The sequence below is a fragment of the Astatotilapia calliptera genome, chromosome 23 (genome assembly GCF_900246225.1).
Source record: "Astatotilapia calliptera chromosome 23, fAstCal1.2, whole genome shotgun sequence".
Lineage (NCBI taxonomy): Eukaryota > Metazoa > Chordata > Actinopteri > Cichliformes > Cichlidae > Astatotilapia > Astatotilapia calliptera.
Window position 1 is genome coordinate 6,747,665 of NC_039323.1, and position 24,630 is coordinate 6,772,294.

The 24,630-nt window shown below is 39.4% G+C and overlaps 2 protein-coding genes and 1 pseudogene across 6 annotated transcripts; all 3 read left to right on the forward strand.

The window, feature by feature from the left end:
- The first annotated feature begins 4,515 nt into the window (after positions 1-4,515).
- LOC113016660 (dimethylaniline monooxygenase [N-oxide-forming] 5-like) lies at positions 4,516-9,539 on the forward strand. 4 transcript variants are annotated; one of them, XM_026159649.1, is made up of 11 exons: positions 4,516-4,536; positions 6,566-6,706; positions 6,898-7,086; positions 7,181-7,346; positions 7,445-7,587; positions 7,674-7,873; positions 8,146-8,379; positions 8,569-8,690; positions 8,765-8,837; positions 8,933-9,002; positions 9,081-9,539. In XM_026159649.1, the coding sequence occupies exons 2-11, from the start codon at positions 6,575-6,577 to the stop codon at positions 9,456-9,458; spliced, it is 1,707 nt and encodes a 568-aa protein (XP_026015434.1). In that variant the 5' UTR covers positions 4,516-4,536; positions 6,566-6,574; the 3' UTR covers positions 9,459-9,539. The 4 variants fall into 4 exon arrangements, with proteins under 4 accessions (XP_026015434.1, XP_026015432.1, XP_026015431.1 ...); XM_026159647.1 differs by lacking the exon at positions 4,516-4,536 and adding an exon at positions 4,646-6,383; XM_026159646.1 differs by lacking the exon at positions 4,516-4,536 and having other exon boundaries at positions 4,646-6,706.
- Positions 9,540-11,983: 2,444 nt separating this feature from the next.
- Positions 11,984-15,825, forward strand: LOC113016860 (dimethylaniline monooxygenase [N-oxide-forming] 5-like; annotated as a pseudogene).
- A 1,884-nt stretch (positions 15,826-17,709) lies between these two features.
- Positions 17,710-23,708, forward strand: LOC113016685 (dimethylaniline monooxygenase [N-oxide-forming] 5-like). 2 transcript variants are annotated; one of them, XM_026159699.1, is made up of 10 exons: positions 17,710-17,772; positions 19,679-19,819; positions 20,620-20,808; positions 20,959-21,124; positions 21,558-21,700; positions 21,930-22,126; positions 22,225-22,372; positions 22,458-22,665; positions 22,778-22,850; positions 22,933-23,708. In XM_026159699.1, the coding sequence occupies exons 2-10, from the start codon at positions 19,688-19,690 to the stop codon at positions 23,339-23,341; spliced, it is 1,665 nt and encodes a 554-aa protein (XP_026015484.1). In that variant the 5' UTR covers positions 17,710-17,772; positions 19,679-19,687; the 3' UTR covers positions 23,342-23,708. The 2 variants fall into 2 exon arrangements, with proteins under 2 accessions (XP_026015484.1, XP_026015483.1); XM_026159698.1 differs by lacking the exon at positions 17,710-17,772 and adding an exon at positions 19,443-19,595.
- The last annotated feature ends 922 nt before the right edge of the window (positions 23,709-24,630 follow it).

Below are 24,630 nucleotides of genomic sequence, written 5' to 3' on the forward strand. Positions count from 1 at the left end.
GGAAAATATTTTAGAAGTCCATGTCCATGAATGTTGTTTTCTGCTAGAGAAAGTAGTTAAAAAAAAATAAAAGACCAATGATAAGTTTATTTATTACACTGTCAGAATCAGAAAGACATATCTTCATTGATACGAAGACATGTCTTTTACATTCTGCCCACTGGAGGCGTTGTTCTACAGCGCAGTCATGACTGTTGCAGGGACAAACACAAACATCTGCAGGTGCAATATCAAACTGTAATCTGGGTATAGTTTTACAAGGATGATGATTTTGTTAATAACTCTGTAAGTGATTATGGTTTTTGTAATTGTTTCAACTGTTTACACCTTTGGACAGTGTTGGGGAGTAACAGAATACATGTACCGCCGTTACGTATTTAAAATAAAAAGTATGAGTAACTGTATTCCGTTACAGTTACCGTTTAAAAAGGTGGTATTTAGAATACAGTTACTTTGTTGAAATAAATGGATTACTTTATTATTTTCCTGTTTCATATTGTGGCGGGTCAGGCCGGTTTGGGTTTTTTTTTTTTTTTTTTGCCTGTTTGGGTTTTGTTTGACAGCTATGTTCTGTTGTTCCAGGCAGCAGCGTTACTGTTGCCATGGTGACGCGCTCTCTCTGCGAGCGCTTTTGTTGTTGTTGTTGTTGTTGTTGTTGTTGTTGTTGTGCTAAGCTAATAGGCTTAAAAAATGTAGCCTAATGGTATGGGGCACCGTTTGTAAAGTGAAACATGCTGAAATTAACGGCAACATTTTTCCACATTTAGCTCAAAACAAGTCCTTTTTTACAACATTTAGTAAAATATTTGTAACTTTTCATATTTAAAACAGAATTTTAAATGTTAAATATTCAATCTAAATGTTAAATCTAAATATTATATTTATATCTAAATGTTAAATGTTAAATCTAAATATTATATTTAAATCTAAATCTAAATTTTAATTCTATATATTATATTTAAATCTAAATGCTAAATCTAAATATTATATTTAAATCTAAATCTAAATGTTAAATCTAAATGTTTAGGCTAACATGCAAATTTATTGCACGGATCAGCGGAAATACCAAAATAAAAGCTTTCCGAAAACCTCCGGTGCAAAAGTGTGCCGGTAGTGGTCAGACACGGTCTCACTCCCTAAGCGTAATAATTTTCGCTAGGTGACAAATTGTCAACATTTTATGCTTTCGGGTACACAACACGTTCCTAAATGATGGCATCGAAAACAGGAGAACACATGAGAACCGTTTGGACTCAATCTACACATGTTCGATCATTTTCTAAAAATCGCTTTGGAAAACACTATTTTACGTAATTTAACTGCTAGTTAAGGTTAGGAATGAGGTTATGGTTAAGGTTAGGTTTAGGGCTGGAACACATGGCTGGAACGACTATTATGGCGGGACCTTCATTCCACTGGAATTCAGCCATAACCCGGCACAGACCACTAGAAAGCACGTCCGGTGTTCCAGATCAACTGGCGTTTAGATCAACTGGCGTTGGTCGAACAGATGTGTGGCAGTCTTGCGTTTCAGGAGCTGCTACCGACAAACCAGCAAAAAAACGCCAAATGTGTCATCTGTGACACTTGTGAGGTTGTCTCAAACACACTCCGTCAGTCTTGATGCTGTTGAACAACAAAATGTTTAAAAATGTGGCGAGTTTACCTGGTGATATCCTCATGCGCGACGCGATCGCGAAAACAGCAAACAAGTAACACCACGCCGTTGTTGTTCACAGGACACAAAGAGTAAACGATCGGGAGACTCTTGTCGTCGTTATCGTTCCACTCGCACGGTTTATGTCACCGAATTCAGCGTTTTTGCTCCACAACTAAAGCGAGCAGTTTGCTCTGTGCACCAACATGGAGTCGAGTCAACCAGCGCCACCTCTGGCCAAGTGCCACAGCCTACAGCCAGATCAACTGGTGACACACATCTGCAGCACGTTTGAATTCGTGTCATGCACATTTGTACCTTTCAATTGTGTGTTTGTGCGTCATGCAAATAAACCTTTGAAATGAATGAAATGATATCATGTATTTATTATCAGCCTACATTTGTACAAAATGCCAAATGACATACACATAGTCATAAGAATCACCATCCTGATATCAATACTTTTGCCCATAAGAAAAATGTCGTGAACAAATATATGACACACCAATATTTCACCAGTGTTGTAACTCACATGTCGCCAGCATAGTCTGCCTGTGTCTCCCCTCTGCAAACGCACATTTCAGAGTTGGATGTGATATACAGTCTGCATAAGTGTGGTCAATCCCATAACGATCCGTAAGGGGATGGCAGCTACGCTGAATGTACAGCAGTCACACAGTGATCAGCAATAAACAGTCCCCAAAACTTGCATATAATCCCCAATGTGGAGCCCATCTACTGACTACCACATAGCAGCTGGACCAGTCCCCAATGCAGGTCAGTCCACTGCTGCCACCTGTGGCCAAGTACCATAGCCTACCACTAGATTAACTTGTGACACACATCTGCACCTGCTGCTATGATCACATTGAGTAAAGGCTGAGTGGCTGCACTCACACGTGGTGCATCTAAATCTACCCACAAATATGTTGAAAGATGCAATGCCAGCAATGTGGATTGTCAACACTGACAACAATCAGTAAGCAAAGACAACAGGGATCATTTGTTTCTGTTTATTTAGCACCCACAACATTTGTAGTCGCCTTCTGCACAGGGGAAGTCCACACACACTGTGTGGTACCACTTTCCACAGAAGGTGCAATCTGCAAGATTGAATGAGATTGTCAGGGTCATTGTCTGACTGTTTATTACTAATCACTGTGTAACTGCTGTACATTCACAGTAACTGCCATCTCCTTATAAATGTTTATTAGATTGACCACACTTGTGCAGACTGTATATCACAACCAACTCTAACATGTTTGTTTGCAGAGGGCAGACACAGACAGACTACGCTAACGACATGTGATGTTACAACACTGGTGAAATATTAGTGTGTTCACGACATTTTTCGTATGGGCAAAAGTATTGATATCAGGATGGTGATTCTTATGTGTATGTCATTTGGCATTTTGTACAAATGTAGGCTGATAATAAATACATGATATCATTTCATTCATTTCAAAGGTTTATTTGCATGACGCACAAACACACAATTGAAAGGTACAAATGTGCATGACACGATTTCAAACGTGCTGCAGATGTGTGTCACAGGTTGATCTGGCTGTAGGCTGTGGCACTTGGCCAGAGGTGGCGCTGGTTGACTCGACTCCATGTTGGTGCACAGAGCAAACTGCACGCTGTAGTTGTGAAGCAAAAACGCTGAATTCGGTGACATAAACCGTGCGAGTGGAACGATAACGACGACAAGAGTCTCCCGATCGTTTACTCTTGCTGTCCTGTGAACAACAACGGCGTGGTGTTACTTGTTTGCTGTTTTCGCGATCGCGTCGCGCATGAGGATATCACCAGGTGAACTCGCCACATTTTTATACATTTTGTTGTTCAACAGCATCAAGACTGACGGAGTGTGTTTGAGATAACCTCACAAGTGTCACAGATGACACATTTGGCGTTTTTTTTGCTGGTTTGTCGGTAGCAGCTCCTGAAACGCAAGACTGCCACACATCTGTTCGACCAACGCCAGTTGATCTAAACGCCAGTTGATCTGGAACACCGGCAATTTAGCTGAAAACATCGGAAGATCCATTTTGTCGGCCATCCAAAGGTTCAGCAGTAGTGCACTCTTAGCAGCTGCAGTCTCCACTTCACAATCACTGCAGCACATGTCCAGCGATTTTGCTGGACATGGTCGTAGGCAAGAAGTGAAGCAGCACATGGCGAGGAGAAGTGAGGGGGAGAGCAGACACAATTTTGCACCGGAGGTTTTCGGGAAGCTTTTATTTTGGTATTTCCGTTGATCCGTACAATAAATTTGCATGTTAGCCTAAATATTTAGTTTTCTGTAACATTTAGATTTAACATTTAGCATTTAAATATAATGTTTAGATTTAATATTTAACATTTAGATTTAATATTTAACATTTGATGAAAAGTTAAAAATATTTTACTAAATGTTGTAAAAAATTACTCGAAAAAACATGTTTTTGTAAGGTTTGAGCTAAATGTGGAAAAATGTTGCCGTTAATTTCAGCATGGTTCACTTTACAAACGGCGCCCCATATTATGGCAGTGTAGTCCGTGCTGCAGGGAGAATGGACTGCCATACCCATTATGTGTCTGTGAGCGCGAGGAGGGAGAAAAATGTGAGTGGAAAAGTACGAGCTGTCACCGAGCAGAAACAATAATAACCACTGCAGCCAAGAAGAGTGCCTGACGAGCCCAGTTGTAAGTAAGCTATTAAGACTCTGCTGTAGCTACACTGTGTTCCTGTTTTCCTCCGAAACAACAAGTTCCGTTGGAGCAGCCTTTCAACGCCTCTCTCTGTCTTTATTTTTCAGCTACGAGCCCGACACGGAACCAACGTATTAGCCAGAGGTCCCTTTACTACAGTTCGGAGCCGCGGACCTTCAGTAATAGTAATAAATTACACAGCAACAGTACATTCATGCAGTTGTAAAAAGCATGATAATATATTAAGTAATCCAAAGTATTCAGAATACGTTACTCTCATTGAGTAACGTAACGGAATCTGTAGTGGAATACATTTTAAAAGTAACCTTCCCAACACTGCCTTTGGATTATATCATCAGATAATTCAACAGGCTGATGTTTTTGGTGTCCTTAAAAGGAATGTTTAGGGGCAAGAGGGTGGCAACATCATCAACAATGTTTTAATGAAATAAGAAATAAATTACAGGGAATTCAGCCAAACTAACATTAGTTCAGAGAAACACCCAAAGCATGCTGTGAACTTCTCTGTCCTTCTTCTGAATCACTGAGTGCCCCATTAATTCTCCAGGAAATAACAATACCATTAGCAAGATAGCAAGAAGATCTAGAGTCTTTGTCTTTCCTGTCTTTACAGGATCAGTAACAAATATAAATAAATTCTTACTTGTCATTTTATGTCCTGGTTGTTTTCCAAAACACAGGCCATATTGTTTGGTCCTCCACTATTAAATGAGAGTTAAAAGATTACCTGCACTTTAACTCGTTTTATTAAAGCACCGGTTAAAAATCTTGGTGTAATCTTTCACACAAATTTAAAATGTGAAAAGCAAATCAGCGCTGTGGTCAAGAGCAGTTTGTCCCAGCTCAGGTGAATCTCAAGATTAAAATCTTTAAAAAAAGAAGCACATCTGGCAATGATTATGGAAATGAATATGCATTCTTTTGTTATGTCTAGAGTGGACTTCTGTAATACACTGTATACTGGAATTAGTTAATCATTAATGTCTGCTTTCCAGTCACTCTTCATCCAGTCATGTTGTGGTTGAAGCTTATTTTGAAAGGGGGCCATACACAAATCTAAACAATTACTAAGAATGACTAACACAACAATTATTATCCAATTATTATCTGATTCTCCCATGAATTACTGAATACTGAATAAGTCCGGTAACTTATACAGTTTGCTTTTTGGCCAGCTTTCCTTTTAGTCTGGTATTAGAATAGACTTTATTAAGATAGCATCTCCACTTCAGTCTTAGTGACTAAAGTACAAACCTTCTTTGTGGTACAAACCCCAGTGATACCTGATTCCTAAGTACAACAAACTAGACTCCTGAATCTTACTTCCTATAATATGTAAATCAAGAGAAAACAGTGAAAAAAAAAAAAAGAAGGAAAGAAGCAGTTCAGCCTTTATATTTGATAACAAATTTATGTATTTACATGATAGAACACTTAATACAAACCACACTAACAAACACTGGGCCTAAAGAGACTTCTCCTCTATAACAGAAAGAGTATAGCAGGGTTTGGAGGTCTGGGCCAAGTTGCTGTCAGGAGAGTAATATAGAAACCCGAACCTTTAAACAGCAGGATGTCATGGAGGAGCCAATCAGCAGCAAACACATCGATAGGCAAGCCCAAGAATCAAGCCATTCAGAACAGAGCCATTGAAGCCTACAGAAGGATCTTCAAAGATCCTCAAATTGAAAGATGTCACACTATTACAAAAGATTTGGATAAAAACCGCAATAAAGGACACACACTACGTCACATATGACCCAGATGCAACAATGCAAAGATGTACAGATCTGAGAAACTGAGTCTTCCCATCATGTGGGTTCTAATAAGAAGCACCTCTTTTACTCATTCCAGCTCTCATTTATAGAATATTTGAAGAGAAGGGTTAAAGTCCCTCCTCTGGCATATTGTTTAACTGATTGCACAACAAGAGTTCAGGTCATGGGAGCTTACACACCGTTTAACGCCCAACACCGGCTAAACAGGACCGACAAGCATATAACTGAAGAAGGTGAGAACAACTGACATGTCTTTCAAACTTACCGGTACCTATTTTTGTGCACATAGCTTACAATGTTACTACTTTTGAGGTAGTTGATTATGGAAGACAGAAGAAGAAACATAAAAATGTGCATGCAGTCTCATGTTTGTGCATGAAACATGTCTGACTCACAGTGTCTTTCCATACCCAAGTGTTCAGTAATGGTTCGACGTGTGGCAGTAGTTGGAGCAGGCTGTTCTGGTTTGGCCTGTATCAAGATCTGTGTGGATGAGGGGCTCGAGCCTGTCTGCTTTGAAAGCAGTGATGACATTGGCGGCATGTGGAATTTTAGAGTAAGTGGGGGCACAACCACATTGCAAAGTTTGATGATTGTTCTTACTGTTGTTGAATCCTGTTATTACTGTATATGGAGAAAGGGTTTAGCTTGTCCACAACAATCATTATAAACACTGCATTAAAGTGTAGAATGGTTGCAGAGAGATGTTTTTACCTGCTTTGCTCTTGTTTTCATGTGTGTCAACAGGAGACACCTGAGCCAGATCGAACCAGCATCTACCGGTCCTTGGTGGTCAATACCTCCAAAGAAATGATGTGCTTCAGTGATTTTCCAATGCCATCTGACTATCCCAACTTCATGCATAACTCACAGCTTCTGCAGTACTTCAGGCTCTATGCTGAACACTTTGACCTGCTTAGATACATTAACTTTCAGGTAGATGGCATCTCATCAGCTCAAGTATTCTATGAAAGCAGTGTTGTTGATATTAATGTATATTTTTCTGTGAATGTGGGCATGCACACCTCAGACCACAGTGAGGAGTGTTTTGCAAAGGCCGGATTTCTCTCTATCCGGCCAATGGGAAGTAGTGACCATAAACAAGAACGGACAGGAAGAGAGGCACATCTTTGATGCCATTCTGGTGTGCTCAGGTCACTACACCCATCCAACATTACCATTGTCTGACTTTCAAGGTAAATAAATGGACATCTTAGAGTAATAGTATTTAAATCATGACATTCTTGGAAAAAATGTTTTCCTTGTGACTGTAGCAAAATCTGTATTCCTCCAGGGCATGAAACCTTTTCTGGCAGGTGTCTTCACAGCTGGGAATATAAAGATGCAAATGCCTTCACAGGAAAAAGGGTGGTGGTGGTCGGCACTGGCAATTCTGGAGGTGATATTGCTGTGGAGATTAGCAGATCGGCCGAGAAGGTGAAATGCAAACGTTTGGTTTGTCACGGAGGTACGGGACTGAGAGAGATGATCAAATGTCGACTGTACCGCTTTTGTATCGACAGACCTTTCTCAGTACACGTCAAGGGGCCTGGGTGCTGGGCAGGATGTCCACCAATGGCGTTCCTCTCGACATTGCAGTAATCAAACGGATCAACAACGTCCTCTTCCAATTGCTCCCCAAGACTTTGGTCAACTGGGCAGCAGAGAGAGCACTGAACAATAAATATGACCACATATTGTATGGTCTAAAACCCAAACACAGGTAATGTACGTGCTTTTGAAATAGTCGTCACAACTTCACGAAACTTTAAAAAAGACAGCACAATCCCCTCAAACCTGAAAGACACTTACAATTGTAATTCCTACCTAATAAAGACGAAAATTAATCAGAATTATTTCTATATTTTTTCTTGTCTGACATAAGTCTTTCTCGAGTTTTACTCATAATTTCATCAGTACCAGCATGGCATGAGCTGACAATTAGACAACAGCATTTGTAGCAACAGAGACTTCACTACTTTACTTCTTTCACAGACATATGGAGAGAAACCTTATGATCAATGACGATCTCCCAGGCCGAATCCTTCAGGGGGCAATAGTCATGAAGAACAATCTGGAAGGGTTCAAGGACTCTAGAGTTGTATTTGAAGATGGCACGGTGGAGAAGAACATTGACGCCGTGGTATTTTGCACAGGTTACATTGCAAAGTTCCCATTCCTACCATCAACTCTGTCAGAGGGACCATATGAAGAGGTGACACTGTACAAGTAAGTTTATGGTGGACAGAGTGGATCACTGACTTGCATGGGTATCCTCTCAAATGTAAAGTCTAGAGATTAAAGTTTGAATCATACATGATACGTTTTTTGGGGGTTGGTGCTGCAGGCAACTTTTACAGTGCTATCATATTAAAATTCTTAAAGTACCACCACAAAGTTTTATCTTTCATGTTTTAGGAGAGCGTTTCCTCCATCCCTGCAACCTCCCACACTGGCCGTCATGGGACTTTTCCAAGTAAAAGGTCCACTCATGCCTACAGTGGAAATGCAGGCTCGCTGGGCTGTTAAGGTCTTTTTAGGTAAACTCTTCAAACAAACACATAAGCTTACACTGGGTTTGGGGAAATAGTAGCTGAAACATCATATCTTTAAGGTCAGAGTCGTCTTCCAACCAAAGAGAAAATGCTGGATGTCATTGAATCTGAGAGGAGGAGAAACATGCAAAGGTAGACATCATTTCTGAAAGTTATTAAATGGCCCTGGTCGATTACTTATTCCCACTAAGTCCTGTTAATGACACAAGCAAATATTTCTTTCTCAGCTATCCCTGTCCACGGCAGGCTGTTCTACAGGTTGATTACATCCCATATCTGGATTTTATGGCTGGGGAAGTGAGTTCACTTTAGCTATAAATAAAATTTTCAACATTAATCATAGACAAATCCTTCATAACAGATTTTTATTCACAGGTAGGTGTTCGACCAAAACTCCTGAGGCTTTTTCTGAGAGACCCTGTGCTCTGGGCAAAGGTCTTCTTTGGTCCCTGCACACCTTATCAATATCGTCTTAGTGGGCCTGGAAATTGGTCTGGTGCCAGACAAGCTATCTTCACTCAGTGGGAGCGGGTTTCTCAACCGTTCAGAACCAGAGAAATACCAGACAACACCAGTAAATTTGGCTTGTGTTCTCCGCTGATGCTCACATTCACAGGAACTGTAATAATAGTCGTGCTTTTTTCTAAAGGCAAGATCGTTACGACCCTGGAAGCTGCTACTGAGATGCTGAACAAAAGCACAGTTTTTCTGAGGGAGTTGTGGTTCAGCTTACCACAGAATCCTGATATGTAATGTATTAATAGACTTAATTAACATAACAACAATTTTAACAACAAAATTATTTAACATGGATTAAAGAGGAAAGAAAACAGGTCTGTGAATCACAGAAAATCTGTTTATTTTTTATTTCTGTGTATTCATTTCCTGCTGGCCTGCAGGGAAAGAGGAGATAAATTGGGAGTCTCCTTTTCTTGTCGTAGTGTAAAAATCATGTGCTGCAATTATGTAATATTATACAGTTGTAAAAGTACCTTCCAGTTCCAAAGGTCTGCATAATCTTCACACTGAGGCCTGCAAATGCAAATGCAAAAGGAAAAAAGAAGTCATGCACACTACAGTGCAGTTGGAGTGATTCTTAAAAACTATGTGGTTCAAACAAATGGACGGAAGTCTGAAATAAAAGAGGAAATTAAGTTTATATGTGCAAGGCTCATGTCAGAGAAAATGATAACCAACTGCAGAAGATTTTGTTAATGAAATGTTCAGTGATAGATAACAGTGCATTATGTGTATTTTGATTGACTCCTTAATATGTCGAATAGCCTGTAGTTCATAACAAGGTCCACGGGGTGTAGATTTGTCACCAAATGCATATCTAAATTTAGATGCACCATCAGATATCTTTGTTTGCTTTGACAGTTTTACTTTAGATTATACCTTTAGGTTTCTGTTAACTAAAAAAAATGAACCTTTAGTTTCTGGGTACTGATGATGAGCAGTGTGTGCCATTTAAAATATGTGAAAATGTACAAATGCACCATTTTCTACCTGCAGTTCTTCTTGTCTAACACTCATGAAAAAAGCAAATAAAGACATTGCCTAAAATACTGAAAAAAAATGTTTTCATTTATATAAAACTGTGTTCTTTCGTGGTTCAGGATATGAACACTCACTCCTGGAAAAAAATATTTTAATTTGCATTGATTCTTTTGACAGACTTGAGCCCAAAAACATTTTAGGATATGGAAGATATGAATATGATATAAATATGAAAGATAATTAACAAAACCAAAAACTTAAACAGGCAGACCAATAAAAGAGGTCAAGTCAATAAATTAAACTCAAAATAACAACTAACAAAAACTCAAACAAACATAAGACAAACTGACTTCCTGAAATGACACATGTGGGAACTTAAATACTAGCTTAGCTAAATCATATGACACACAAGGGGGGGGGGGGGGGGGTGACTGACATATAACCAGCTAACACAAAACTGTTAAACAAACTCCAAACACTCCCCAGGCAATGAAGCATGTGGTTTAGTCCACTGAGGCTGTCAGCAGTACTTCAGATCCCCCAGCCCTTTTGCCAGCCAGGAAGGAGAAGCCAAAACCCCAGGTAGCTCAAACAAAGAAAGATGTAACATAAAACAGAACTTTGACCTTACAGCGTTGATATGTGTGCACCCCATATTAATATTGGAAGGTTTGAACGGGGAAAAAAAACTAATTTAATAAGGAAACAGTATATTTGAAAATAAGTGTAGTGACTGCAAAGTAAACTAAAGTGAAGCAACTAGTGGTGAGGTGTGGAGCTTGCCATGTGTGGCTTGCCATCACGGGCCCTAAACAGGAAACCCAGCGTTTTCTGTTTATGGAGAACAATGCAACCAGGCCCTGTAGTGTGTTATGTGTGTGTTGTCATTCATGTACAGTCTCAAGAAGTTAAAACTGCTGACCTCCCTAAAACATCCATGGTTATCCTGGGACCTCCCAAAAACTGCTAAATTAGAGCTAATCCAAAAGAACTAAGTCCAAAAGGGCAAGTAAGGAGATACAATCATCTATCTTGCTTAAGGTTGAGTTGGCATATTGTAACTCCAGTGTGTCTGTTGAAGCTCCAGTGAGGAGTAGATTATGGTTTGCAGAGTTAATGCTAAAGAAAACCACTTCGATATTAATGCTGGTATTTACTTGGAATCTGATGCTTCCGTGCACAAAGGCCCTCCCACTGGAATTTAAATTATTGCTGTTACTCAAAGACACTGACTTGAGCTCATAACAATGCTTTATTTGGCCACTTGAGCATTACTAAGGCATATAAATTAATAATAATATATTTCCTATGGGCCTGGATTGAAGTCAGATGTTATATTTTCATACTTGTCACATATGTCACATAACCATGTGATTCCTCCTGTACCTCCTACTAGTACTACTATTACTTCGTTTGGGGAACTTTTTGTTACAGCATGAAAATCAATGGAGGAACCCCTTTTTTGCGACTAATGTTATTAATCTGTGTTTTACAAGTGAAAATCTCTACAGTAAATTAGGTCTGTTTGCTCCAAACACTTAGGTATTAGACCAAATCACAGCACCATTGCTAAGGACAAGTAAAACTAATTGGATTCATTTTTGCAGGAAAACTGAAGAAAATGTAAATGTTCAGTCTCATTCAGCACTTCTCTGCGTGCTGCTGAATTTAATGTAATTATCCTTGATTGACTCAAGTAATGAAAAAAAGGCACACTCACATGCAAGTTAACAACTCCAAAACAATGGGTGTGAAACAGTCATGCTATAAACATAAAACTCAACCATTTTTCAAACTGCAAACATCTGTAACAGATCAGCTAGCTGTGCAAGCATGGTTCAGAGAGTGGCAGTGATCGGTGCAGGACCCTCGGGAGTGACGAGCATCAAAGGCTGTCTGGATGAAGGTCTGGAGCCCACATGTTTTGAAAGCAGTGATGACATTGGAGGTCTTTGGAGATTTAAGGTGGGAAACAATGGGGTTTTTGGGGGGGATATAAATGACAGCATATTGAAGTGAAGCTTAACATTCAAATTGTTGAATCGTTTCTTGCAAGGTTTACTGTTTTTAAATACAGACACGTAAATGGAAGTTCAAAATTTAGAAAAGAAATTGTAAAAAAAAAAAAAAAAGTAAAAAACGAGCTTTTGAAAAAAGTTGAAAAATTAGTTGCTTTAAATTCTTGAATCATGTATTTCAAACAACCTTTGTTGGGAATATGTGACAATGTGATCTGCAGTGCTATTTTTTCTGTAGTGACACACACAGAGATGCAGCTTTGCTGAGAATGACTTGTGCAACGTTAAAGCAGAGATCCCAGAAAATGTACTTAACTGGCTGGTCTAACATGGATCAAGTGTTAAAATGAAGAGCAGTTCAGTTATTTTGATACTGAAGTGAAGTGCAGAATCTGTTCTCAGCTGTTTTGTGGTTTTAACAAAAGCTACATTACTAAAGTAGCTTTGTAAAATGTAAATTCCTTAATGCACTGCTCATACATCAATTCAAAGTTTAAAATAAACAATTTAAATTTCACTGGAGTGAAGGAGAGAGATGGTATCAAAGTTGGAGAGAGTGGGCAACTATCCCACAGAAACGTGTGAAAATAGAGAAGACACATCCAGGGATTAAGAGACCTGTAAGACACTGACAGAGTTTTGAAATATACTTAAAGTCAGAGTTTAAATAGAAGCAAAGTTGCATTGTGTTTCGTTTTTTGTCTTTATGTTCTCCTCCTTCAGGAGAAGCCAGAGCCGGGGCGGGCCAACATCTATAAGTCAGTGATCATCAACAGCTCCAAAGAGATGATGTCTTTCAGCGACTTCCCGCCTCCTGCTGACCTCCCTAACAACATGCACCACTCTGAGGTCCTGCTGTATCTGCGTCTGTATGCTCAGACGTTCAACCTGCTGCCACGCATACGCTTCCAGGTTGGTGATCTTCATAAAAAAGAAAAAACTGTGTTTGTGTTTGTGTCAGACTACTGTAATCAGCGTGAGGCAGACGACAAATTTTGAAGTGACGGGTCAGTGGGAGGTGGAGACGGAGAGCAGAGAGGGTCAGAGGGAGACCCGTGTTTTTGATGCCGTGATGGTTTGCACTGGACATTTCACCCAGCCTCACCTGCCACTCAGAGACTTCCCAGGTAAATTTAAGAAATGCAGCAGCTGCTCTTGCTCCAACACAACAGATGTCACACACTGTGTTGTCTGTTAATGTTTCCAATGGTGGTTGAAATGACTGACAAATATTTATATTTAGCGACAAATTCAGTATTTATTTATTTTTAATCATTCCAGGTATTGAGAGTTTCCGAGCCAAATATTTCCACAATTGGGAATACTGCAGTGCTGAGGGTCTGGAGGAGAAAAGGGTGGTGGTCATCGGGATTGGGAACTCTGGTGGTGATATTGCTGTGGATGTCAGCAGGGTTGCGGAGAAGGTAAGCTGCTGTGCTACATTTCTTTACTTCTATGTTGTATTCAAAAAGAACAGTGATGTTTATGAATATGAAAGCACTGTATTCTTAAAGGAATATAACTCGTGAATCTGAAACCTCCTTGTGCTGACATGACCTGCAGGTGTACCTCAGTACCAGAAGTGGAGCATGGGTTGTTGGCCGTGTAGGGCCAGGGGGACTTCCACTAAATGTTGTCGGGAGTTCTTGAATGGACGCACTGATACGAAAGCTCTTCCCCTCATGGACCAACACAATGTTGGAGAAGAAGCTGAATCAAGCGCTGGACCACAAACTATATGGCCTGAAACCGAAACATGGGTAAAAGCATGGTCAAACGTTTGAATTAAAAATACATCATCATAACCGAGAACTTCAAAAATTATGTGTTAAATGTTCCAAAGGAATTGTAACAAAAGGTAAATGCAATACTAAAGTATATATTTGTTAAAAGAGCGAGAATCTGAAACACACATGGTGTAATGTGCAGCATGTTTATATAAACAAAGTTTTTTATGTATGTATGAATGTATTTATTTAGATAACAGTGACTTGATATCTTGCCATGACTACTGTATGTTTGCACCAGGTATTTGTGTCTAACTGCCTTGGTCACTAACATAGCTCCTGTAAAACTGCATTCAGCTTTTTTGCACAGATTCCTGTAGTGAATGATGACTTGCCGGCTCGAATCATCTCAGGTCGTGTTGCAGTGAAACCAAACGTGGGGGAGTTCTGTGGGTCTACAGTAGTGTGGTCTTTGTTGATGGAAGCACCATAGACAAGGTGTTTATGACTTCAACAACTATTCTGTTCAGGTGAAAAATATAGGATATCCAAGTAGTAATTCTTGGACTGTCCCTTTTCATTTGGTTTTATTTTTGAAATGATGTAAAGGGGATTTAAATGCACATGTTCATCTAATCCCAGGGTTGTTTGTCTGTCATACAGGTGGATGTGGTTGTGTCTGCCACAGGGTACAACTACAGCTTTCCTTTCCTGCCCTCAGCTCTACAGGCTAAATGTGGTTACAGGCTGCAGCTCTACAAACATGTGTTCCCTCCTGCACTGACCTCACCAACACTGGCAGTGGTGGGCTTCATACATGGCTTTGGTGCTATTAACCCTCTGGCTGAGATGCAGGCTTGTTGGGCTACAAGAGTGTTTAAAGGTAAAACATAAAAAGGTGTAGGAGAATATTTTGATTGTGCAAAGTCATGGAAGGGGTTTCAGTAGGAATTCTGCGATGTATACTTTATATTTTGAATTGAGAAAACACTAGAGCTATTAATGCAAACCTAAAGTATATGCTCCAGTGCAAATCATCATGCAATAACTCTGTGTTTGAAATTGTTCTGAATTTTTCCATGACAGGTTTAACAGCCCTCCTCACAGAGGAGAACATGATGAAGGAAATTGAGAAGGACACGGCAACCATGTATCAGATCAGAAGAAGGAAATTATTTTTAAGATATGTTAAAAGGCTGCTCATCTCCACCAGAATCCTTATTTTTTGTATTCTGATTAATGTTTTACAAAGTCTCTTAGCTTAGACTGGTTAATATATGCTTTTTCAGTGTCATCTGTTATTTCTTTATTTGCTTCTCTGTTAGGTTTGCATGCTCAGAACGCAACCCACTGGAAGTTCACTACATCCCTTACATGGACTCTCTGTCTGAAGAGGTGGGGGTAAGGCCAAACATACCATGGCTCTTTTTTAAGGACCCAACACTGGCACTGCAGGTTTTTTTTAGGACCCTGCACACCATACCAATACCGTCTGACTGGACCAGGAAAGTGGGCTGGAGCCCGTCAGGCTATCCTCACTCAGTGGGACCGGGTGTTTCAGCCTTTTAAGACCAGAGTGGTAACAGAACCAAAGCCAGACATCAAACATTCTTCTAAACTGAGCATAATAATGTTTCTCTCAGGTGCTGCTCTGTTGTGTTGTATCTTCTACAATAAGCTCCACTTTGTCTCTTACTTCTCTGCTTCTTCATTCCAGAGATCTCTTCAGTTAATTGCAGGGTGAATGAAGGAGATGTAGGCAGAGATTGTTTTTACACTACAGTGCATAACTTGTCAAGCTGAATAAGAAATAAAAAATATATATTAAAATTAAAATATTAAAAATGAAAAAACTGGATTTGTTAAATCTGCACAATTGATTGTGTTTGTTTTTCGTGGTGTGGTTTTTGGTAACTGTTGCTTTTTTGCATCATGCCTATCTACAGAAACTTGTATTTGAGTCACTGTTTAATACTGGCAGCAGAAAATTATTTTCAATGATTAATTTTATATGGTATGGTTCAAACAAAGTTGCTAAAGTTAAACTTATGCACTCACTGGCCAGTTTGTTAGGTACAGAAAACTCAATGCATTTAAGCCTTCAGACATTGCTAAGACAACATGTTGAAGTTCAACCCGAGCATCAGAATGGAGATAAAAGTTGATTGAACTGACTGAATGTGGCTTGCATGTGGTTGTTTGTGGCATATCCGATATTTCAGAAACTGCTGATCTGTGGGATTTCCCCGCAAGTCACCTCCAGAGTTTTTAGAGAATGGTCCAAAAAATAGAATAATGGATTGGATTTATATAGCGCTTTTCAAGGCACCCAAAGCGCTTTACAATACCACTATTCATTCACTCACACATTCATACACTAGTGGAGGCAAGCTACAGTTGTAGCCACAGCTGCCCTGGGGCAGACTGACAGAAGCGAGGCTGCCATATCGCGCCATCGGCCCCTCTGGCCAACACCAGTAGGCAAGTAGGATAAAGTGTCTTGCCCAGGGACACAACGACCAGGACAGAGAGCCCAGGGATCGAACCAGCGACCTTCCGGTTACAGATGCGATTCTCAACCGCCTGAGCCACGGTCGCCCGAGAAAAATGTTAACCACACATTATAACTAAGGTATTCAGAAGATCATCACTGAATATACAAAAACACATTAAAGCAAAGGGGCTACAGCAGCATACCATTGTGGGTGCAACAACCAGAAAACAATTCATACAAGCTCAAAAAAAATTCTCAAGATTGATATTAATATCGCTGAACAATCAAAGTGCAACAGCATGAGCTATTCAATAGATGTCAGTGATTAGCTGCTATACACAGCATGCCACGACATTTTCCTCACAGTAAAGTAAGGTGCACTAAAGTTCATCAGAAACTGAACATTAGTGCATCTTACTTGTGGAACCATAAGAAAATCTTTTATCTATAGGAATGAATAATCATTAAATATTGTTAGTACAGATAAAAGTGTCCAATCTGCAAAATGAAGACTGAGTAATTCACCCCCTGGTGGTACATACGAAAGCCTGATCCTGTGAGCCTGATCCGCAAGGTCAAGGAATCATCCACTTACAGACAAACCAATCCACACCAATACAAATCACTGCACAGATCTGTTGCTGTGCAAGTGTAGCAAAAGTCACGTGTTTAAAAAAAACAAAAACCAGCCAGAACTTAAGCATGGTTGTGAATACGCACACCCAAACAGATGAAATCCCACTTAAAACACAGTACATTACAAATGTAAATTAAAAGAATTCCTTTTTTTCCCCATCCTGTACTGTAGTAATTGGAATTATTGTCTGAAGGCCAAGAAACAGGAAAGTGACAGGTGACAGGAAAGAAAAAGAAGAAGGAAAGAAAAGTTGGGAAGAGAGTTAACAGAAGGAGAGGAAAGAAAAATGGAGGAGAAGAGGGATAGAGAGAAAAGACACTGGAAATCTGCTTGATCACCTGCTGAAAAAAAGCAAAAATAAAGCAACAACCAACATAAGCATAAGTAAGAATAAATAAGTAAATAGTAAGAGTAAATAATTAAAAGAAATGCTAAACTAGCGTGGACAAAGTACCCCTTGCACTTAGCCACAGAGTTAGCCTCAGTCATTGTAGTTGGACCAGAGATGGTGAGTTCAGAGTTCATTTCAGTCTCATTCTGTTTGCTCATAGTAACGCTCCTTGGACAGGTCCATCCAAGGGCTTGCTTGCTTTGGAATCAATGATTAGCACCCTACTTGCACAGCTCTCACTCTAGCTACTACTAGGCTGCAGGCAACACAAAAATTATTTTTTTCTTCAACGTACTAGAGGTAAGAACTTTGTATAACATTTGAGTTCATAAGTGTAGCAGAATCAAGAGTAATATTTACAGCACTTTGTAATGTATGTAGGCTACCACTCCTGCAGGCAGTAGCCTATTGGCTATCAGTGATTCCTGAGATTAGGGACGAAACAGGTTTTAATTTTCTAAAATATATTTTTTTGATTTTTCAAAAACATATTTACATATAATTGTTACACAAAGTTTTGGCTGTCTCACCATGTTTTGGTACAATCTCCCAGGTGTAACATTTTTTAATAATTTATGTTTTTGCTGGAGAAGTGCAAGGTTTTTGTCAACACCGTCAGACACAAAGAAATGCAAAAATATATATTTTAAATTAAGTTGTTTCAGCTATTTTGACTATTAGCAGCTTCTCTATTCTATTGTTTATGCACATATGTTTTCAAAGTAATTATACTACATTCAAAAGTAAGATTGTTTTGGCTTTTTATTATTAAAGTTACAGTCATACATATTTTCAGAAGCTTGTATTTAATCTCTATAAGAAACAATCATATTAAGCAGAATGCAAATTACACATTTATTGAAAAAATTAAGTATTTTTATTGGAAGATCATGAGGGAGGAAAATATATGGTTCTCCAAAAGAGAAAAATGAACCAAAACTCCATATTATGGAGTTGACAAGGTGCTGATGGTGGTGACACAAATCTGACGGTGTTGACACACTAGTAGCAAACAAGATATTATTTCTTTCAAAATAACTATTAAACCTTAGCAACCTTTGTAATATCACAAGACACATAACAATTCTGTTTTTGCACATGTCAAGTTCTACATCTTAATAGTTCACCAGCAAGTAGCTACCTACTACTCCTTGATTCCTAAAGTACTCTGTGGTTGTGTGTTTAGACCCTGCTGTACTTCCTCTCCTTTTGTCTCTCTGTGCTTTCTTCCAAAACCTTCTCTTCTGCCTTTTTTCTCTTTCTTTCAGATCACTGATGTTCTTTATTTTTCTCTTTTTCACTCTATTTCTCCATCTTTCCCTTTCCTTTATGAGAAACTCTTTCTTCAACTCGGGCTGGCTGTTAATTTTTTCTCTCCTTCTTTTTTGATACTCCCTGTTCCTTCTCTTTCATTTCTCTACTGACAGGTTTCCCTTTGCTATTCTAGCCTGAAATGAACCATTTTGTAATCACTATAATTTTTCTGAACCTTATGCTTTTTTACAAGATAACAGAATAAAGATCAACGCTGTCAATAATAATAATATTGAACGGGTTGCATTGTTGCACTTTGTCATGTTTCTCAGGTCTTTGTCTGAATGTCCTATGAACATTACCTGTCATGTTCTCATGTTGTTGCTAAGGATTGTCTCATTGCACTGAAGTCACACTGGGTTAAATATTTACACTTAGGTTTTAAGGGGTATTTTTTTTTCTTCATTATTTTATTTACGGGTTGTACGGAAGCCCCAAACGCAATTTCATTGTTCTTTGACAATGACAATAAATAAATACTTGACTTGACTGTCGTCATATCATCTAGGGCAGGACTAGGCAACTCCAGGCCTCAAGTGCTGGTGTCCTGCAGGTTTTAGATGTGTCTTTGATCCAACACAGCACTTTCAAATTGCCAAATTACCAACTCAGCATGTCTTGAAGTCCTCCAGAGGCCTGGTAATGAACTAATCATTTAATTCAGGTGCGTTGAGCCAGGGTAATATCTACAAAATCTAAAAACCTGCAGGACACAGGCACTCGAGGCCTGGATTTGCCTACCCCTGGTCAAGAAGAAACTGCTACATCAGGTTAAAAGTCTGTTTCAGCTTTTTCTGTTTCTTCCGAAGGTAATTACTTGTTGCGTACAGCTCTTTGGCTGCAGTTTGTTAACAGTAAACATTTTTGAACCGATCTGATGTCTCCTTCGCAGAGCTGCAGCATGAGTCGTCGTGTGGCAGTGATTGGTGGAGGGGCTTCAGGTCTGGCCTGTATCAAGTGCTGTTTGGATGAGGGGCTGGAGCCTGTGTGCTTCGAAAGTAGTGATGATATTGGTGGTCTGTGGAGGTTTAAGGTTGGTGCTTTCCTTTTACTAGATTAATTATGTAAGCGGTAATAAAAAGAAACATCTGGATGAGCACTTTAAAACTAATTGGCCACAGGTTTATTTAAATTGGAGACTTCTAAGTACAAAATAAATCTAAATTTGAAACCCTTTTTAGAAAAAATGGGTGCCTATTCTCTGGACTAAAAATGTGAGGGACCATCTGGCAAACCTAATCAATGTGGAAAGGTATAAAAGCGCTACAACTTTTTTTTTGAGTAGTGTTGCTGCCATAAATTTTTAAAATTACATTTCACACAGCAGAACATCTCAGCATCTCAATTTTAAATTTTCATTTTGAAAATCATCAGGTACAAGAGCCAAACTAAAACTGACTGAAAAGACAGCCGATGTCTAAAGAAAATCTCAAAAACCTCCAGAAAGCCTGGAGAAGCAGCACTCAAGACCACTTTATAAAATTGTCTGGTTCCTTTCAAGAAAAATATAAATGGATGGCTCTAGATTTTTGCACAATACTGTAGATATTATTGAAGTAATTAAGTCTCCAACAGCAAGTGTTATATGAAGTATATGTCACCTTATGCACTGTAAAGTAGTCTTATCAATAATACAGCAGACTTATATTGGTAGATTTATACTCTAAAATAAATGGCGTGAAAAACAAAGTACAATATTTGCAGTAGATGTGTAATAACATAGATATAAATGAACTACAAATGTAATAAAACTGTGCTCAAGCCTATGACGAGCATTGAAAGAGTAATGGTGCTTCAGCTCAATTATCTTTTTAAATAAATTTCCCCCTTTAGGAGAATCCAGAGCCAGACAGGGCCAGCATCTACCACTCTGTCATCATCAACACCTCAAAGGAGATGATGTGTTTCAGTGACTTTCCCATCTCGGCACACTTCCCAAACTACATGCACAACTCCCTCATCATGGACTACTTTCGGCTGTATGCTGACCACTTCCAGCTCACCAAGCACATACGCTTTAATGTAAGAATGCTTTATGATGTCTGAAATGGTAAATTGTATCACATAATTAAAAAATAAATAATTTAAATTAAATCCTAATTACTCCAACATTAATTTCATAGAAAAAAAAAACTTTGTTCTGTCCCCTGTGTCTGTCTTTCTGTTGTCCAGACCAAAGTCTTGCAGGTGAAGCAGAAATCAGATTTTTCTCATTCAGGCGAGTGGGTTGTTGAAACGGAGAACAAGGATGGCAAGAAGGAGAAACACATTTTTGAAGCTGTGATGATCTGTATTGGACATCACTGCAACCCCAATATGCCTCTTCATGACTTTCCAGGTAACCCTTGCACTACAAGCTATCAACATTCAATTCAGTGCCAGTTTGGGAGTAAGCGGATGAAGACAGGACAAAGAAATGCTGTGGAAGTGAGCCAGAGATTAATAATAACTAATAATTAAATCCAGAGAGGTGTATTAACACATACTAAGCAAAAAAGATGACTGATGAAGAAACACAAAATGCATCGGTGGAATCCTAGACCTATTGCAGTATAACTAAGGGAGGATTTTGGGTCACCTGATCCAACTATATACTTTATCAAAAGGAACGTTATTCTTATCTTATAGTTCACTCAAGGGGCAGAACTAATCAACCTTCAACAAAGCATGAGTGAAACTTTTGCGTGTCTTCAAATATAGATCAGTCTTTTTATAGCAGAAGTATTGAAACATTGTGTCTACCCACCATAAGTCTGTCTTATTTTCTTCAGGCATTGACACTTTCACGGGGAAGTATTTCCACAGCAGAGACTACAAGACTCCCGAGGAGTGGAGGAATAAAAAGGTCGTGGTGATTGGAATTGGAAACTCTGGAGGAGACATAGCAGTGGAACTGAGTAGAGTCACCAAGCAGGTTGGAATGAGTTGGTCGCATCATTAGAGAAAAAATGTGTCTGAACTGGTTGAGTATTTAACATTCTTAGTGATGAAAATAATTTCACGTGACGTTTCAACATTCTCACAGTTTTAGGCTGAAAACAGTTTAAATACTACACAAGCAGTGACCTGTGACACATGGATGTGGACATTAAAGAAGACGTAACAGCAAAACTTGCTAATTTTTTTTGTTTCCTTCATTCAAGCTTTACCTGAGCACTCGAAGGGGAGCATGGATTCTGAATAGAGTCTGGGACAATGGGATTCCTGTTGACTTGTTTTCTAACAGGGCGACAGGTTTCCTAAGAAAAAATCTTCCCTTTGGTGCTTTCTGTAGTCTGAGAGAGAGCCGGCTCAACAAAAAATTTGATCACGCTCTGTACAACCTAAAGCCAAGGCACAGGTATAGTATTCTACTAATACATTACATTTTACAATGTAATTGGTGTCTGGATTGTTTCATGTCGGAATTTGTTTTGTATTTTTGACTTTTTATTTCAGGGTGTTCAGCCAACATCCCACAGTGAATGATGAGCTTCCCAACCGCATCCTCTCTGGAACAGTTCAGGTGAAACCCAACATCTGCAGATTTCAAGGTTCCAGTGTGGAGTTTGATGATGGCAGTGTAGTGGAAGATGTTGACTTGGTGGTAGGTCTGGAATTACATACTTTTCTTCACCTTCATAGAGATCAGTGAAATTGACTTTCGACTAACATGGACCGCTGTCTTTCAGGTGTTTGCTACAGGATACCAGTTTTCCTTTCCATTCCTGGCTTCACAGGTGGTCTCTGTGTCTAACAACAAAGCATCTCTGTACAAATATGTGTTTCCTCCTGAGCTCGAACGCCCGACTCTGGCTATCATTGGTCTAGTGCAGCCACTGGGAGCCATTATGCCCATCTCTGAGATGCAGGCCAGATGGGCTACACGTGTCTTCAAAGGTAAAAAATTACTTTTTCTTTAACACAGCTTTTTCTCATCACTCAGGATTTTAGAATTTTTATAGAGTTGTTATTTTTACTACAGTAAACAGCTTTGTCCCCTTTCAAACAGGCTGCATAAAGCTTCCTCCATCAGCTGCCATGCTAAAAGATATTCAGTGTAAGCAGGAGGCCATGGCTCAAAGGTAATGAAGTGGATTTACTCAGCTTTATAGAAACCTATGTTTAAGATCTGCATCTTCATATGTTCAACTCAAACTTTTTTAGGTATGTCACCAGTCAGAGACACACCATCCAGGTGGACTACATCAGCTACATGGATGAAATAGCAGAGCTAGTGGGAGTTCAACCCAACATCCCAAGGATGCTGCTGACTGACCCCAGGCTGGGAATGAATGTGCTCTTTGGTCCCTGCACGCCGTACCAGTATCGTCTCAGGGGGCCAGGAAAGTGGGCTGGAGCCCGCCAGGCAATCCTCACTCAGTGGGAGAGAGTGACTCAACCTATGCAGACCAGACCATGTGATGAGCTCAAACCCAGCAGATCATATAAGTGGCCTCTGCTTCTGTCGGCTGCTGCTTTGTCCTTCACTGTCTATGTTAAAAGGAACAACCTTCCAGCTTTCCTTCAGGATCCCACTGCTTTGCTATACAGGCTTAAAATAATGAAAGTTTAATCAGTTTACTTGGCTGAAGTCAGCCAGGCCATCATCACATAGTGAGAACGAATGGTTCGACTTCTAATGACCACAGTGGCATGAGGACCACAATAGACCTTCTAATAGTATAATAGTACTAATGTTAACGAAGAGGCTGCATTAGACTGTTTTTAACAATGAAAGACATGAGTTTTTAAAATATACATTCTGGATTTGTTTAACTCTGCACTAGAATCTGAACAGAAGTGTTTCTGCAGCTTTCTTAAAATTTTGTTTTTTAATTTTATTTTCTGGCAAATAACTCAGCCAACAATCTGTGGTCGTTCCAGTAGCCAGTAATGAAATTTTCTAATAAAATTTCTAATAAATAATTTCCATAAGTCTACATGTTTTCTACAGTTACTTTATGGCCACTTGCGGCTTTTGCTTAGAGTGTAAAGCTTAAGAGTCCATGATTTTTCTTTCTTCTTTTAAAGTATTTATTATTTTTAGGGCTCAAAGATTTGTGTCATGTTTAGAGGCAGGACTCGCACCCACGGCTGCATACAGTGCATTTATTCACAGTCAACAGAAAAAACACCGTTCAAAAAATATCTTAGCAGTTGGAAGGTCCAGTCTCCACAAGGTTTCCTTTTAGATGCAGACAAAGTAGCTTTGTCACACCAGAGTCAGCTCACCACTCGATATCTCACAATTTCTAAATGCTGTGCACAGGGACAGACCAGTTAACGTATCTTCACAATTAACCCAAAAAATAGGAGCAGGAGCAACGCTTCATTTACCGCTTTCAAGGCAACAATCCAGCAAAGACTGATCCACTGCTCCTTCCTTATGAAGCTGCCCAAACGAGATCATCAGAGCAGGTGTGTTCCTGCCACCAGGTGTGTGTCTGAAACTTGGTCCCCACAATGCAGAAAGGCCAGTGCATACAAACGCACATAAATACAAACAAACAGAGAAAATGAGAGAATGAAGACAGACTAAAACGCAACAATTGGCAGGTTGAGGACTTGCAGTACCCTGGCAGTTTTTTAACACTTAAAGGCTGATTTAATAATGCATGAAAACATACGCAAGCATATCAGTGCTGTTTGACAGTGTTTCATTAGAAGTAGCAAAGTAAGTTAAAAAAAATATTTAAGCAGTGTCACTGCGGTATTTGAAGATCCTGTTTCATCAGCAGGAAATGTCCCTGCTTCCTTAAAATCCTTTACTTACCTCTCAGCTGGTCCAACATATAACAAAGCTTGATACTGCTTGACGTTTGTTGCTGAATTTTCAGTTGAAACTGGTATCGACATAAATGA